The sequence below is a fragment of the Danio rerio genome, chromosome 23 (genome assembly GCF_049306965.1).
Source record: "Danio rerio strain Tuebingen ecotype United States chromosome 23, GRCz12tu, whole genome shotgun sequence".
NCBI lineage: Eukaryota > Metazoa > Chordata > Actinopteri > Cypriniformes > Danionidae > Danio > Danio rerio.
Window position 1 is genome coordinate 49,092,501 of NC_133198.1, and position 17,500 is coordinate 49,110,000.

The 17,500-nt window shown below is 41.3% G+C and overlaps 1 protein-coding gene across 3 annotated transcripts in view; it reads right to left on the bottom strand.

The window, feature by feature from the left end:
• ccdc171 (coiled-coil domain containing 171) overlaps window positions 1-17,500 on the bottom strand; it is a 46,095-nt gene that overhangs the window by 5,683 nt on the left and 22,912 nt on the right. For all 3 annotated transcript variants that reach the window (XM_001336247.9, XM_073939474.1, XM_073939475.1), the window contains exons 17-22: window positions 14,805-15,183; window positions 12,763-12,956; window positions 8,616-8,750; window positions 7,363-7,548; window positions 6,442-6,566; window positions 6,202-6,256 (exon numbers count right to left, since the gene is read on the bottom strand). In XM_001336247.9, coding sequence (XP_001336283.5) covers window positions 6,202-6,256; window positions 6,442-6,566; window positions 7,363-7,548; window positions 8,616-8,750; window positions 12,763-12,956; window positions 14,805-15,183 — 1,074 coding nt within the window. The remainder of the gene's footprint in view (window positions 1-6,201; window positions 6,257-6,441; window positions 6,567-7,362; window positions 7,549-8,615; window positions 8,751-12,762; window positions 12,957-14,804; window positions 15,184-17,500) is intronic.

Below are 17,500 nucleotides of genomic sequence, written 5' to 3' on the forward strand. Positions count from 1 at the left end.
CTCCTGCTCACCATTTCTGTCTGTTGTCAAAACTGACAGCTGGAGGGGCGTGGTTAAGTATGTTAGCCACACCTACTACCTCAGACAGACCTAGGGCTCTATTTTAACAGTCTAGACCAGGGGTGCTCAATCCTGTTCCTGGAGATCTACCTTCCTGCAGATTTCAGCTGCTACCCAAATCAAACATACCTGAACCAATTAATTAAGACCTGAACACCACTTGAAAATTACAGGCAGGTGTGTTTGATATGGGTAGCAACTGAAATCTGCAGGAAGGTAGATCTCCAGGCACAGGATTGAACACCCCTAGTCTAGACGCAAAGTCTAAAGCTCTGGTGCAAAAGCATTAAGGTCATGTCCGAATCCACTTTGCTCTTTTAAGGATAGAGAAGTCCGTTCTGCCCCCCGGCACATGGTCTAACAGGGTTGTGCTTATTCTCGTAATGAGTTCTGAGTGTGTTTTGATCATTAAATCAATCAGAGTCTCGTCTCTCATTTCCTTTAAGAGTCAGTTGTGTCGCTCCATGGTGCATTCACTATTTACATGGCGACTTTGTAAGAGTAAAAACTGAATGCTTCACTAGAGAGAAAACAGCTAAACAGAGCATCTGCAGCGCGAGGATAAAGAACGAGCCTCCTCCATTCAGCCTCTTTACTTTACTCCTTCACTTTACTCCTTTACTTTGGGGAAGTGAGGAAATGGAGGAAACTCTCTCCACTGAACACATCCATCAGCCCACATACTTAATTTCCTTTGTTAAGCTCAAAGATTTGCTTCAAAACTATTTCTAAATTCAGTTCTAATCTCCAGCAAAGGAATGAATGAACGATAATAATGAAGTGTGCTCAGAAAACTGAGTTACATCCAAACACACGTCCTGTTCTTATGGCTAGGCTCACACTAAATCTGTGCGCTCAGAATTCTGCAGATTTTCTGCAGATATCCACAGATTTTTTTGTTTATTTACTTGAGTAAATGTGTGTAAATCTATATTTATTTAGTTTTTAAAATAATTACAGCAATATTATTGACTAATATGAAAATGTTCATCTGATTTATGTACAATGCAGTTTGTACAGTAATATTCTCGGCCTTTTAGTAGAGATATTATATGAGACTTGCTTTGTTTACCAAATAAAGTGAATCTAATTGCATTTTCATTTTAAACATTAAATAAAAGTTAAAGAGATATTATTTTTATTTCACATATTAAGGTTTTAGTTATGATACTCCCAAAATAATTCCGTAGAAATCCGCAGATTTTTTCCTAAATTCTCAGCAAAAAACGTCTGAAGATTCCGTCTGACCCAACTTATGCCCCATATGATGATGCAGACATCACCAAAACCCCACAGGTGGACAAATCTACACTAGTTTTAAATAAAGCAAATATAAATCTGCAGATAATAAATAACACTGATAATAATAATAACATTCAAGAGTTCACACTTAGCTGATGATTTACAAAGCTTATTTGGCATGCTGTCCCGGGAGAGAGCCCCGAGCTCAAGGGCTCCTCGAGCCCAGGGCTTCCTCCCGTTGGCAGAGCAAGAAGGGAGCCCGAGCTCGGTGGATCTCAGAACTCCCCTGCTGCTGTAGCTAAGGGAACGTAAGGAATTAGACAAGCTTGATTGTTATGTATGTTGAATGTCTTTGGATGGTGGGAGGAAACCGGAGAACCCGGGGAAAACCCACGCGGACACGGGAAGGACATACAAACTCCCCACAGAAACACTCACCGGTCCTATGGAACTAGGACCGGCAGTATTCTTGCTGTGTGGCTCGCAGTGCTAACCACTGGACCGCCGTGCCGCCCAATCACAGGTAAAGGAGGAGAATAGGGGAGGAGGGGGGTTTCTTCCAAACGAAGATAAAGTGAACTGAAAACTGAGGCTATTTATGGTGCCTTAGGGCTCATATGATTGGAAGATTAGTGATTAGCAAATACGAGACCGGCCGTGATAAATCATAAGCACGTGATCCTCTCGAAATTAGTTTATGAATAAACTTCACTTATACAGATGCAGATTATCATGAATAAACTGAAAAAGCCCCCTGAGGTGAAGAAGGCATGGAGGCAGTGCTGTTTATATTGATGTAGAACAGTAGTTCTCGAATTTTTTTCATCAAGTACCACCTCAGAAAAAAATTGTCTCTCCAAGTACCACCAAAATGAGCAGTATTGAAACAAAGTAGCGTAGTAGGCTCAGTAAAGCAGCTACAACTCTGCACAGTTAAAAAAACGTGGCAGATTACCTCAGAAATATAGGCTATATGTCATATATGGCATATTATATACATCATTTTTGCTAAATTTTGAAATATGTAGCATGTACATGACATATTTTATTCCTCCGCGTACTACTAGAAGGAAGCCTGCGTACCACTAGTGGTACACGTACCACAGTTTGAGAACCACTGATGTAGAACATGATCTCTTCTGGATCATTTTAATCCTTTAATTGTTTTCATTTGTAAAGATATTTGTGTATTGCTGATCATGTGTTTGGACCTGCATAGGCTCATAACTAACGCACTCTGTGCTGGACTTTAGAGCAGGTTTAGTTAGTCAATAGTGCGGTCTATTTCAGTTCCTCAAACTAGCAACGCTCCAACAATGCGCCTTAACACACCTCCTTAATACACCAGCAAACTTATGAGTCCACAAGGGGGCGCAAAAGAATTTGCTGTTTAAACAAGGTGGCACAAAACAGGAAAATTAGGGTTGTGCTGGTCTGAAAATAGCAACTGATCATGCCAAACACGCCTTATTGCACTTGCTGTATGATAGGACCACTAATCTGAGAATTTAACTCAAAACAAACAGGAAGTGCAGTTTCAGATTGAAAAAAAAAACAAGGGCAATCTATTATTGTTTATTTCTAAATGACCTGCACAGATGAATTGTTTACCACAACACTAGCAGCATCAATATGATCATTTCAGAGGTCACGTTAGACTTTCTCATCGTCCGTCATTTTGACTTCCTAATCGCTTTTTTCATTCATATTTTAATAATGAAGTTGCACGACGAGCATATAGGCTAAATTATTTATTTATTTATTTGACAAATTAACAAAAACTTATATCTGCCTTAACTCATATCTTCCTCCTGCGTCGACCTGATCTGGGTGCTTGCCTGTGCGTAATCAAACGCATCAAGGTAGACTGATGCAGAGGCAATGGTCATTAAATTCTGTGTCTTTGCCTCGGAAAGTCGACTTCTCGTGACCAAAGACCGGAATTACTAGCGCCACTTCAGCCAGCGTTTTATAGTTAGGAAACATTTTTCCTAAGGCTGTGATCAGAACTAAGTTTGCTGAGTTCTCTGAATGTGGGATTTCCTGATCCTGCAAGCACTCGTTTCACCGGGAAAAAATACTACAGGCTGCACCCCTCTGCGCTCGGTAGTGCTCACAACGCACTCCAAAGCACCTGACCTCCTTGGTTGGCTCGTAATGCTGCGTTCACACCAGACGCAGAACGCGTGAGTGATTTACATGTTAAAGGGTCACGAAACACCAAAACACATGTGTTGAGCTGTTGACAGTCGTATATATGTGTCCCACACTGCTATAAACACTATTAGGACACATATATTTCACTAAAAAGTGTAAATTGGTCGTTTTTGCGTTATTTCAAGCAAATTCGTACTTCCGGTTTGAAACGAACTTTTGAAGCTGCGTCACGGTCATGAGATAATAGTGTGTATTCCAGCGTGCAGACTGGGCGTCTGTGCCAGAGTGTGTCTTATTACGTCTTACAGTGTGCTGCATTAATGCATGAGTAAGGCTTGGTTCAAACCAATCAGCGCGCTCTATTGTGCAACTTCATTAATATTCATTACTATCACAGTGTTTAGACACAGAGACGCCACGTTGTGTTGGCAAAACAAGCGTGAAGTGTTGCTTTTATAGTTTGCTGCACTGAAGTTTTGTTTTCATTTTCTCTCTGTGAGAGCTCAGCTGGAGTCACGTGTGGATTAACAGTGTACGCGACGCTCGACAACAATAACTTACGTGTCTAAGGAGGATTATTGTTTACCTGAGAGCTGTTCTCATCTGCAAACGCTGAGATCCGGATTCGCTTGTAGTCTCCTCTTAATAAAGACGCGGCTCTAGTTGCTGGTGATTGTCCTGTCTCTACAGATTTGGTAAGTGAGCGACCAGTGCTCTTTGTTTAATCAGTTTGTTCGTATCGAACTAATTATTGCACCGAGTGTAAACATGTTAGCATCACAACCAAACTTTAACCTCGTGTAGGATTTTCACCGCATTTAGTGACCGGAATAACACACGCGGCTTTCTGACGCTACCTGCCGTGTGCATCTAAGTTTCCGGGAAATGCAGAGGGTTTTTTTCTCTTATTCGCCGTGCGGTATCAAACATTGCATGAAAAATACACGCTTAGAGCAGATCCTCGAATCAAATATCTCGTTTGTCGCGAGGAACATGAATAAATTCCCTGAATGAAAGAGCCAAACTGCAGTTAAAGTCCACCATTTAATAATTTGGCAAATAATTCCACTACAGATGTCCATGTAAACAAAGTCACTTTCTCCCCTTTGTGTGTGTGTGTGTGTGTGTGTGTGTGTGTGTGTTTTGACTCTGAAACTTGCGCATAATAGACACTCCCACAACCATGCCTCTTTTCTTCCTCTGACACTCCCCCCTAAACAAAGCTGGACACGCCCACTTTTCGGACTTTTTCCAAAGTAGAGGTGTGAAAACACCCTGCTAAAACGTGAGGGTTTCATGGCCCTTTAAGTCAATGCAGACACGCGAATAGACATCCTGTGGCGCGATACGCGCTAATGGCGCGGCGTGAATGTCGCGAATGGCGCGGTGCGAATTTAGCGTTTGACTCGCTTAACGTGTGTTTCGCGCGAATTGCTCGAGTTCGAAAATCTGTACTTAAGCAGACATTCACGCCGCATTAACCAATCAGGAGCTTGCTCTTGTGGGGGCGTGATTGTGACGTATCGCCTGTTGTCGGTGTCCCAGGGGAAATCCCCCAGCAGACACCGACAAGAAGTTCATCAAACTGGGCTTGGCTCAGTCAGAAGCACCGCTGAAAACCTACGTCAGCCAGGTTCAGTTTCTGGAGTAGTTTATGAGCTTAAGGAGCTGGATGTACCTCTGAAAGGATGCAGTGGACTCAGACACGACCATAAACGTATCAGCGCTGTTTATCAGCCTTCATAAAGCACATAAACACTGTTATTTTCTTCATAAAATCCACGTTAGCCCTTTAGCTATGAAGCTAGAGTCACCGGGCAGAAAGAAGCCCTGCCCATCACGCGAATTCACGTCAGTTCTGAAGTGAATTTGACGCGCGAATGAATCGGATTTGACGCGCGAATGAAGCGAGTAAACTCAAATGTTCATGCGGCTATTTATGCACGAATAGCACGATTTATCCACGCGTTCCGCGTCTGGTGTGAACACAGCATAACAGCTGTCGGCGACTGAGGACTTTGTCTGTTTGTTCTTCATCGTCCACTGCATCACTTCCTCTTTTTTCACTTTTATTATTAATATCACAACTATTTGGCCGTTTAAAGAAACTTCTCACACTCTGCTGCTGTGAGATTTTTGCAATTATATGCAGCGGTGACAAAGAGGAGACAAAACAAGGGCAGTCGCCATCAGCTAGACAGGAGTGGGAATTACAGCTACAAATTACAATAGATCCCCCTCAGCATAATCCAACAGTATCTGGATGCAGCTTTTATGATGCAAGCTGAGACTGCATCACTCAGCGATGCAATGTCAGACACAATGCAATCAAACGGAGCTAGTGACGTCACTGTGACGGGTAGGGTTAGGGGTGGGGTTGGGTGAGCCCATTAAAAAGCATTGGATGCAGCTCAGATTGCACAGCACCAGGTCTGCAGCCAGACCCCTCTCGCATAATCCATTAAAATGACAGATCACCTTCAGAATTTTTCATCACTGCTGAAAAAAATCTGTCAATGACGGAAAATATATAAGGCGACCTCTGGATCAGCTCTGATTTCATGTATTGTATTGTTTGAATTGTTTTTAGTCTGTGTGTAAATGTTAGTTGGCATCTGACCTTCACTTGTGTTCTGTTTTACTTCATCATGTCTCTCAAAATCTCAGAAATTTGAGATTTTACTTAATGTCAAGTGTTTAATAAGTGAAATGTAGTATTGTAATGTATTTTAATGTACTTGCCTCTTTCAAACACTCCTCCACTGATTTCATGTAGCTCATCAGAGCCTCTTCATTCCTGCAAACACAGAAAACGGAGTAAGATCCAGAGTGAATGCTGTGACCTACTATCCTAAAGTCATATCAAATCAGATCAGAAAGTGGATTTGGAATTAAATATAATTTAATATATTAGTGCAGGAGTGTCAAACTCATACTGTGTGTGTGTGTGTGTGTGTTTATGTATGTGCATGTGTGTGTTACTTTGCTGTGCTGCTGATATCTTGCTGTAGCCGTCGGTTCTCCTGCTGTGATTGGCTGAGCTGTTTCCCCAGTGAACGCACCAACTGCTCTTTCCTCCGCAACTCCTGCTTGGCATCTGACAGACTCTGACCAAACAGAGGAAACACTTTTACACTGTGAGGGAAGATTTTATGGTCTTAACTAATAATAATAATAAGGGCTTATTATGCGGTTTTGTCGCCATCTTGTGGATAGAAAACGTCAACTGTTGCTGACGAGCTGTCTCTCTGAAATGGTAAATATTTTAATATATGCACTATTCTTGCAAATAAACTGCATAGTTGCAATCTAAACAACTATAATCTCGACTAAAAAAGCCTCAAAAGTATATTTTGTTGTTTAACCACAGTAATATTTGTCAAACTGTAGTGTCTGCTTGTTGCTGGCTGTATGTGGGCGGAGTAATACACAAAGGGTAAAGAGGCTTTACAGATGCAGATATTACTTAAATATATCACGGCTATCAGCCAATCAGATTTGAGATCCAGACAACTGTTGTATAAATACACACACACACACACACACAAACACAAACACAAACACACACACACACACACACACACACACACACACACACACACACACACACACACATGATATAGTATAAAATAACTAATAAATGTCAACAAAATTCTACATTTTTTATGTTTCTCTTGATTTTTCCTATTTATTGAATATTTTTTATATGTTCCCCAAACACATTTGGGTGTACTTCTTTTTGTACTGTGATCTTCAGTTTTTTTTTTATTAGATTAGTTTTGTCTTGTACTGAGCATTATAATGTATATACACTAATATACTACCGTAAAGCATCCTGTAGAAAATGTTAATTTAAAAGAGAGATCTGTGAGGGGTTATATTTGTGTGTGTGTGTGTGTATACCTGTACAGCCTGTGTGAGCGTGCGGTCTTTCTCCATCTGGTCCCCCGTGTGCAGCTCCATGCTGAGGCCCAGCTGCTGCAGCTGAGAGGCCTGGTCACGCAGGAGAGTCTGAGCGCGCAGCTCCCTCTGTAGAGCACTGCTCAGATCCTCACACACACTCTCAAACTGCTGGAGAGGAACACACACCTGACACACACAGACAAACATGTCAAATGAACACTATAGCAGTTAAAAAATGTGAAATATGTTTTTTCAAGTAACAGCACATATTATTAGGGCTGCAAAATTAATTGAAATTCTATTTTAATTTGAAATCCAACAATTACACACATGAAAAACATTTATTTTTCAGTTTTATTTAGCTCAAGCTGCATACCTAAATGGTCAAACACATGCAAACATTAAAGTGACTATATTAGAAGATTAGATTATAAATGTAATAAATGAACAGTGCCGGGCGTCACGGTGGCACAGTGGGTAGCAGGATTGCTTCACGCACGATTGGGTTTCCTCCGGGTGCTCCAGTTTCCCCCTACAGTCCAAACACACGCGCTAGAGGGGAATTGATTAACTAAATTGGTTGTAGTGTGAATGAGTGTGTATGGGTGTTTCCCAGCAATGAGTTGCAGCTGGAAGGGCATCCGCAGTGTAAAACATATGCTGAAATGGTTGGTGGTTCATTCCGCTGTGGTGATCCCAGATTATTAAGGGGACTAAGCCGAAAAGAAAATGAATAAATGAACGGTGTTGCCAGATATAGCTGCCTTTATCCAGCCCAAAAGCTGCCCAAATTCCGCACAATTTTAATTTTAATTTATTTAAATTGAAATTAACCTAGTTATTGCAACTTTTATCATTGTTAACCATACAGCAACCATCACCAGCAGGCACAGAACCACAACATAACTGGATCACATCGTAACACTGCCCCCTCTCACCCACACACTGCACTAATTGTTGAGTAGATTACACTACCTATTAGAGTGTGTTTTAGTTTCATAATGGGGTATAAACTCATCCCATTAATTTCAGTAAAGCTGAATTTTCCTCATCATTACTCCAGCCTTCAGTGTCACAAGATCCCTCAGAAATCCCTCTGATATGAGGATTTGCTGATCAATAAATATTCATGATGATCATCAGTGTTGCAAACAGTTCTGCTGCTTCATATGGAAGCTGCGAAACACTTGTTGATGTGCTTCAGTAAGACTTAAATGCATATTAATGTGTAAAGATGATCGGTGTTTACTCACGGTGTGTGTGTCGTCGCAGGTGTTTGTGCGTCTGATGCGGGAGATCTCCAGTCTCAGGTTTCTGCGCTCGACCTCCGCTGAATGCAGACGCTGTGTGAACTGCAGGATGTGCTTCTGAAGAGACGCTGCCATCACCTGCGCATGCACACACACACACAGACACACACACAGTATATAGTATCATTGTTATTTATTTTTCTTTCTCGACACTGCTGCCAAGCATATTTTTTGACAAGTTGATTTGTTAAAATTCAGTGCTTTCCATAGACTTTACTTGGATGGGCCGGCCAGGTATATTAACGGCCGCCCAAGTATATTTGGTGGTGACACATGAATAATACTTTTACACTTTTTTTGCGTGCGCCCAAGAAAGCCAAACATTCGCGATTGAGTAACCAGTAGGGATGTAACGGTATCAGAATTTCACGGTACGGTAATACCTCAGGATGAATGACACGGTACGGTATTTGTTAAATAATTTACAGGAAAAACAAAACTAATGAAAAGACTCGAAAAAAGTGCCAAAAGTGTTTATTCACCTTAGCACTGAACATATCAATGACATACAAATCAGCCATCTATCTGTAAGCTTCCAAACAGAAACTTAAATTTTTCAATTTTAATAATAAAAAACTATTAAACCATATAAAAAAAATAAAGTTTCAATTTAGTATTGTTGAAAACTCATCACATTCAACATTTAATCACTCACTCACTTAGAGGAAAATGATCATATAACTATAATCTGGTGAAAGCTGGGATCTCTGGGCATGTCTCCTGCAACAGAATAAACCCTCTCATTTGGGACTGAGGTTTCTGGGACAGAGAGATATGATTTAGCCAAGGTTGACAGCAGTGGGTAACATTGTGCATTGTCTTTCCCCCACTTGAGAGGACAAGCCATGAGTGAGATAGAGGTCTCTTTACGGTACAAGTCAATAGCCCCTTTCACACATACAGACCTTTCCGGAAAATTACCGGCAATTTTCCGGAAAGGTTGTATGTGTGAACAGGCCCTTTTTAAAAATACCGGTAAATTCGTTCTGGCTATTTTCCGGAAAGAGAAGTTGTAACATTACCGGTAATTTGCCGGAATGCTGCGCTGTGTGAACGCAGAAGGAAGATTGACGGAATAAGCGCGTGCACGTCTAGAACGTGCTGACGTAAGACTACTGCTTTAGCCAATCACAACAGTCAGACGCATTTACGTCCGCGCGGTTTGTGAGAATAAAAGCCTTTGAATATTTTCCAGACACATTTAGCTGCTAGAAGTTAGTCAGATCACGTTTATATGTTCTTCTTAATGCCAACTGTGCAAATAATCATCGATAAGATGCTTATGATAAGCCGTTGTTTGTTTACCTTTAAGCTCTGCGTGTGCCCATGAAACAGCCTGTGAGCGTCAGCACACGCACATATTATGAACATCTCGACATGCGAATATGATCCAGTGAAAGTTGTTTACAATATTGATCATCAAAAGAGTTTGTAATTTAGTCAAAAGTTTACAAATACAAGCGCAGCCGTTTAAAGCTCATTTGTGGTGAATGATGTCAGAATTTACCGGTATTTTGGAATGGATGTGTGAATGCTCTTTTCCGGAAAATTTCCGTAACGTCCTCGCCTGTGTGAACAGCGCTTTTTTGAATATACCGGTAAAGTCGTTCCGGAAATTTTCCGGATATTTACCGGTATCACAGTGTGAAAGGGGCTAATGTCTGCATCAATCTGAACAGTGTGCTGTGTTCTGCAGTCCCCATGACTGTTATTAGTCGTATTCCCCGACTTATATTTCACCACAGTCTGGCAGTGCCTGCATACTGTTTTGTTCTTTGTCACCTTTTCTCCTTTTTCGTATCTTTTTAGAAAGAAACCGAAATGCTTCCACACATCCGATTTAAAACCCGCTTTAGGTTCGATCATTTCCAGCTCTTGTTCTTCTCCACTACTAGCAGCACACTCCATTTCAGCATTACTGGATCTGTAGTGACAACAGACCGCAAAGGATGATGGCCACGGCTGGGCTGATGGGAATTGTAGTTCCCGCTACCTCCCGTTCACTTCATTCGCCTGAGCAAACTTTTCTCAGAAATATATTGAAAAAAATTACTATTGCGGTATGACGGTATTTACAATATTGTTACATCCCTAGTAACCAGTGGAAAATCTTCTCTCGCTCTGCACGTTTCCTACTGCTGGTTCTGTGTGCGTAAGAACCGTCAACACTCACACAGACAATCTCATGCGCTCTGCAGACCCAGAGAGATGTGCCTTTTGCACCAAAATGCATCGACTGTCCTTTCTGAATCTCCTAAAATGTCCGTGATTTGGGTTTTTCCGCTTTCTAAAGTTGCCATTATTTGTATGCGTTTTTGCATCACCTGCACGCGCACAGCCAGGGCCGGAGTGGGACTCCTTTTCAGCCCTGGAGTTTCAAGCCTCAGAACAGTCCACCTCAGTTCACGACTGACTATATTAAAATAAGGTCATTTCCAATTCAGTTTCTAATGACACTATCACGTCTTTTTTTTTGAGAAAACAGCTGCTTTAGAACTTCAAATGTTCAACAACCCTAACAGTACTATATGTCTTAACAATAAAAATGAAAAAAAAAACAAAAATAAATTACTCAGACGAGGATCAAACCCGGGTCGGCAGCGTCGTAAACTAATGTGCTAACCACTGGACCACAACAGTTGTACATTGAATGGTGACCCGTCTGAGTTATATCATCATTAATCTGCATCATATTCACGAGGCTACGAGAAAATAGATAAAAAGAGCAGAGCTGCGGTAAAATAATGAATAAAAAGGCTGTGGTCAAGTAAATAAATAAATTAATTTAAAAAGTGTGACTGCTGAGAGCTACAGATTCTGGAGCTAGGGACACCGGCCCTCGCTGCCAAAAAACTGACCGGGCCACCGGGAATTCTCCCGGTCCTCCCGATTAGCCAATCCGGGCCTGCGCACAGCCCAGAGAGAAACATTAAATGATTAATCATTTAATAACCGACTCAAACTTTACTACATACTCGAGAGAACAAAATATACTGGCTGCAAAATATCTGTGCATCATTAGAAATGGCTACTCAACTCATTTCCCTATTGCTTTTTATTTTAGTAACTATTATACTTTTTAGCAATAATGTCTATTTTTATTCATTTTTTCTATTATTTGTTTTGCATTTACTGTATATTTTATTCATTTGTTTTAATATATTACATACTTTATGCACATCTAAAATGCTTTGGCAATGAATGTCATGCCAATAAAGCAATTTTAGAGAAAGGGAGAGCAGCCCTTACGTGTCAGTGGGTGCACATGGCTCCTAAATAGCATAAAAGTAAGAGAAATAGCGGATTTCTTTTATTTAAACAGGCCTTTTTAATAACTTTAACCCACTGAAAAGAAAAGGTGTATAACAGAGTCATAACAGTTGGTGCAATAGCCTAATGGTCAGCGCACTGACATATGGGGCAGTAGCACTTCAGGGCGTCCTGAGTTTGAATCCTGGCTCGAAGACATTTCGCCTTCCCTTTTAAAAAAAGTGTCATAATCAATAAAAATATAGTTGTTTTGTTTGTTGCATGTAGTTGACCATTAATGTGCGTTTCAATCTGGCAACCACAGCAAGTATATTTTAAACCTGTGGGAAGCACTGAAATTAATGACAGAAAAGTTTTAATTCGATAATATTTAGTTTTATATTACATATTGATTATATCACATATATGCATGTCATTATGTGCATTAACTTGTGTTACATGCATTTTTGTTCCTATATGTGAGATTTAAGGTTTGGGACCGAAATTAAAGCTGAAATTAAGCTGACATCATTTGCTAAAGTATTTTAATGGTGTGGGACTTGCATTGACAGGTGAAAATCTGATCGACCTGCTTACACTGCAGACCTGAGAGCATGTATAGGATTTATACCAAATAAATTTCATGTATACGTGGAGCATATCCCATCTGTGCCACATGGGAGGAGAAAAAATAGAACTGGGTCACTTGAACCATGCAGTGTAAACGCATGGCATGTTTCAGTTCAAATCACATTTCAAAGCGCTTCACTGCACCTTTAAATCCTGCATGTATTCTGGTATTAAGGTGCTCGGTGTTTGCAGTGGAGAAGGCAGTGTTTACCTCGCTGTTACAGTAGCTGTGTTCAGTGCCCAGGTCAGCTGTGAGCGTGTGCAGTCCATCCCCCAGTCGGCGTGACAACGAGTTTTTCCCATAATGCCCAGCGCACCGCGAGTCCACATCGATCAGCAGCCGCTCCAACAGCTTCCTACAGGCGCTCTGAGCCGCCGACGCCAAACCAGAGTCCTTCACACCGCCTGACACAGACACACACACTACACTTCAACATTTACAGGGCTTCACAAGAGGGCTTGTTTTTTTATTTTAGCGCAGTGGGTAGCACGTTCGCCTCACACCAAGAAGGTTGCTGGTTCGAGCCTCGGCTGGGACAGTTAGCGTTTCTGTGTGGAGTTTGCATGTTCTCCCCGTGTTGGCGTGGGTTTCCTCTGGGTGCTAAATTTTCTGTAGTGTATGTGTGTAAATGAGCTGGAAGGGCATTCGCTGCTTAAAACATAAGTTTGATAAGTTGGTGGTTCATTCTGCTGTGGCAAACTCAGTTTAATAAAGGGACTAAGTCGAAAAGAAAATGAACGAATGAATAAATGTTTATTTTGCTGCTTATTCTTTATGCAAACAATAAATCTGTGCAAATTAATCCACCGATTTGTTAAACTTCAATGTTCAGTCTCGGCATCGGCTTCGTCTGCTAATTATAATGTTTTATTTTTCATTATTGTGGTCATTTTGTACTTTTGCATCACAAATATCTCTTCATATATTATTACACTCACCGGCCACTTTATTAGGTACACCTGTCCGCAAATTTCTAATCAGCCAATCACACGGCAGCAGCTCACTGCATTTCGGCATGTAGACATGATTAAGAGGATCTGCTGCAGTTCAAAGCGAGCATCAGAATGGGAAAGAAAGGGGATTTAAGAGACTTTGAATGTGGCATGGTTGTTGCTGCCAGACGGGCTGCTCTGAGTATTTCAGAAACTGCTGATCTACTGGGATTTTCACGCACTACCATCTCTAGGGTTTACAGAGAATGCTCCGACAAAGAGGAAATATCCAGTGAGCGGCAGTTCTGTGGGCGCAAATGCCCTGTTGATGAGGTCAGAGGAGAATGGCCAGACTGGTTCCAGCTGATAGAAAGGCAACAGTAACTCAAATAAGCACTCGTTACAACCGAGCTCTGCAGAAGAGCATCTCTGAACACACAACACGGCCAACCTTGAGGCGCATGGGCTACAGCAGCAGAAGAGCACACCGGGTGCCGCTCCTGTCAGCTAAGAACAGGAAACTGAGGCTACAATTCACACAGACTCACCAAAACTGGACAATAGAAGATTGGAGAAACGTTGCTGCTCTGATGAGTCTCCATTTCTGCTGACACATTGGATCATCCTGCCTTGTATCAGCGGTTCAGGCTGGTGGTGTAATGGTGTGGGGGAGATTTTCTTTGGGTTCATTAGTACCAATTGAGCATCAACGCCACAGCCTACCTGAGTATTGCTGCTGACCATGTCCATCCCTTTATGAGCACAGTGTCTCCATCTTCTGATGGCTACTTCCAGCAGGATAACGCAGCATGTCATAAAGCTCAATCATCTCAGACTGGTTTCTTGAACATGACGATGAGTTCACTGTACTCAAATGGCCTCCACAGTCACCAGAGCTCAATCCAATAGAGCAGCTTTGGGATGTGGTGGAACGGGAGATTGGCATCATGGATGTGCAGCCGACAAATCTGCAGCAACTGTGTGATGCTATCATGACAATATGGAGGAAAATCTCTGAGGAATATTTCCAGCAGCTTGTTGAATCTACGCCATGAAGGATTAAAGCAGTTCTGAAGGCAAAAGGGCTCCAAACTGGTACAAGTAAGGTGTACCTAATAAAGTGGCCGGTGAGTGTACATATACTAATGGTCAAGTCAGGATGATTGGTATTATATTAAATTAACCATTTGTTATTGGGGAATGATGAGACTGACCAATCAGAATCAAGCATACCAGAGACCAGTGTACAAATGCCCTTCAGCCACAACACAACACAACACAACACAACACAACACATATCCTGTAAAAGCCTCCTCTCACCGCTTCTCTTCATTTCCCGCTGTACTTCCTCCATGGAGGACTGAATGAGGGCGAGCAGCTCAGAGTCTGAGAGTGTCTTCATCACTCTGCTGTTCCTCTCCTCCTCGTCCTCTCTGGTCTTCAGCTCGTTCACACACACCAGAGTCTGCGTCCTGAGGCGCAGCGGCACCCTGAACATCACTGCAGACCTGCGACCCAGAGCCCGCAGACGACCCAACGCCAGCACTGCCATCACACACACACGGAACCTGCGTGCAGCACGACCTTTGACCTCACCGCCAGCCAGCGCATGCAGCAGCTTGCTGACCTCTGACCTCAGGATCTGTGCGTCACACACTCGCTCCTGCAGCATGGCTTTCTGCATCGCCAGCAAACACACCTGACAAACACACGATAGACATTTACAGTAAAACCCAAAACATAGAGCTGAAGTCAGAATTATTCACCCCCAGTATAGTTTTGGCCAATTTCTGTTTAACGGAGCGCAGATTATTGTCACTACATTTCTAATCATAACAGTGTTAATAACTCATCTCTAATAACTGATTTATTTCCTCTTTGTCATGACGACAGTAAATAATATTAGACTAGATATTCTTCAAGACACTAGTGTTCAGCTTAAAGTGACATGTAAAGGCTTCACTAGGGTAATTAGGGTAAAGTTAGGGTAATTAGGAAAGTCAGTGTATAACAGTGGATTGTTCTGTATACTATGAAGGCGTAGACTTAGACTATGGAGGTGCTTTTCCTGACCGCAGTAATGTCACCCCTCAACTGTAAAACGTTTCTATACAGACAGTGATAATCCAAATAAGAATTTCTTTCACAGAAATCAGCTTAAGCTAATAAATCATCCACAAACCCCATCCAAACACATTCATGCCCTGACATTTGAGTCGTTTTGCCGATCTTTAAACTCCTGCTTCAACAAAAATTAGCTATGGTCCAATGACACCGTGCGTTTCATTCACGAGCGAGAGAGGGTTAAGCTCTCCGTGAGGCGAAAGTTGACATGTGGACTGTCCAATAGCATTTTTAAACTTATTCTCAACTCAAGAAAAGCAGGTAGCAAACGAAAAAGCAAAGCAAGCAGAGAGAGAAATGCATTTGTTAAATGCCTTTTTAAAAAGCTATTTAAAATCTGCACGATTTATTAATACATGTTTTTATTGTTTATTGATTAATCAGTGTTTTAAAACAGGAATTTAATAGACATGTTTTTAATTTGTCTATTTATTTATACATTTAAAAGTAAAATTTTTAAATGTGTCATTTTATTGCTTGTTTAAATGACATTTTAAATCACATTTTAAATAAACTTTTAAAACTGTCTATTTATTTGTCCATTTAAATGGTGATTTATTTATACACATTTTAATGACTCAGTTATAAATTGCTAATTTGATTCTTCATTTTAAGGGGGGCTAATAATATTGACCTTAAAATGGCTTTAAAACAATTAAAAAGCTGAAATAAAACAAATGAGACTTTCTCCAGAGGAACAAATATTAGAGGAAATACTGTGAACAACTCCTGAATCTGTTCAACATCATTTGGGGAATATTTGAAGAAGAAATAAAATCACCACAGGAGGGTGAATAATGCTGACTTCAACTGTAGATTGGCACAAAGTATATGTTAACATTATATTAAAACATTTATTTATATATTCCAAAGCCACTGACCACAGAGTTATGGGATCAGAAAAATATCAATCTGTAAACATTTGTTATCTTTTAAATGACACCTCCACTAGCCACTTTGTCTGGTTGGAAATCATTTTTAAATGGTAGTTTTCTTAAAAGCAGGGTTCGACTGTGATCTTAGAATCGTGAAGCAGCATGACTGACAAAAATAACTGTGTTTGCGCGAGCAAAAGAATGGTGAATACAGAATGAGAGCAAGATCACTAGCGCTAACAGCTGATGTGATGCGCGCGACTGTTAAAAAGCGCTCGCGCTCCCGTTTACTTGCACAAAGCAACCGTGCCTAGAGGAAGCGCATCGGGTGCAATTGGTTCCCTTTGAAATAGACTGGACAAAGAGCGATGATCGTGCACCCACAGTCCTGCTGCTTTCAAGAGTTTAAGATTTAAAAAATACACACATTCTTTTGTAAGCAGCAGTGGTCACTGCTTTTGTTTTAATTATTCTTAGAAGAGATTATTGCCAGGCCTAGTATTAACCAGGGCCCGAAATTGCGTCCATTTCAGTCGCATATGCGCCTAAAATTTCAGCTATGCGACCTCATAATATGTATTGAGAGCATTCGTGCGACTGCATATATTGGTTGAAGTGCAACCTGTTTTTTTTTTGTTTTTTTCTAAAAACATGGTAAAATCGATCTTCCCTGCCGCTATATTGGTTCATATTAGCTGTCAATCACTCAAGACTTTCCGCTGTCTGTCGACAGGGAGGGAGCTTTTGTGACCGCGGGGAATGCAAACAACTGAAGAGTGAAAAGTACACTGACTCTCGATGCGCTGCATGCACTGCGTGTTCAGCCAACACAATCTAACGGCAATTCGTGACTTTATTTATACGTTTCCTCGTGAGATCAGGCTGCAACAGCGCAAATGTCTGCTAAAACACCATCGCCAAAGAAGCTTGCCTTTACTGAGTTTAAACTGATGCGGGTTATAACAGAGAACAGTATTGCGCCGGTGGTCATCGGGAGAATCCTGCTCTGCCCCCCTC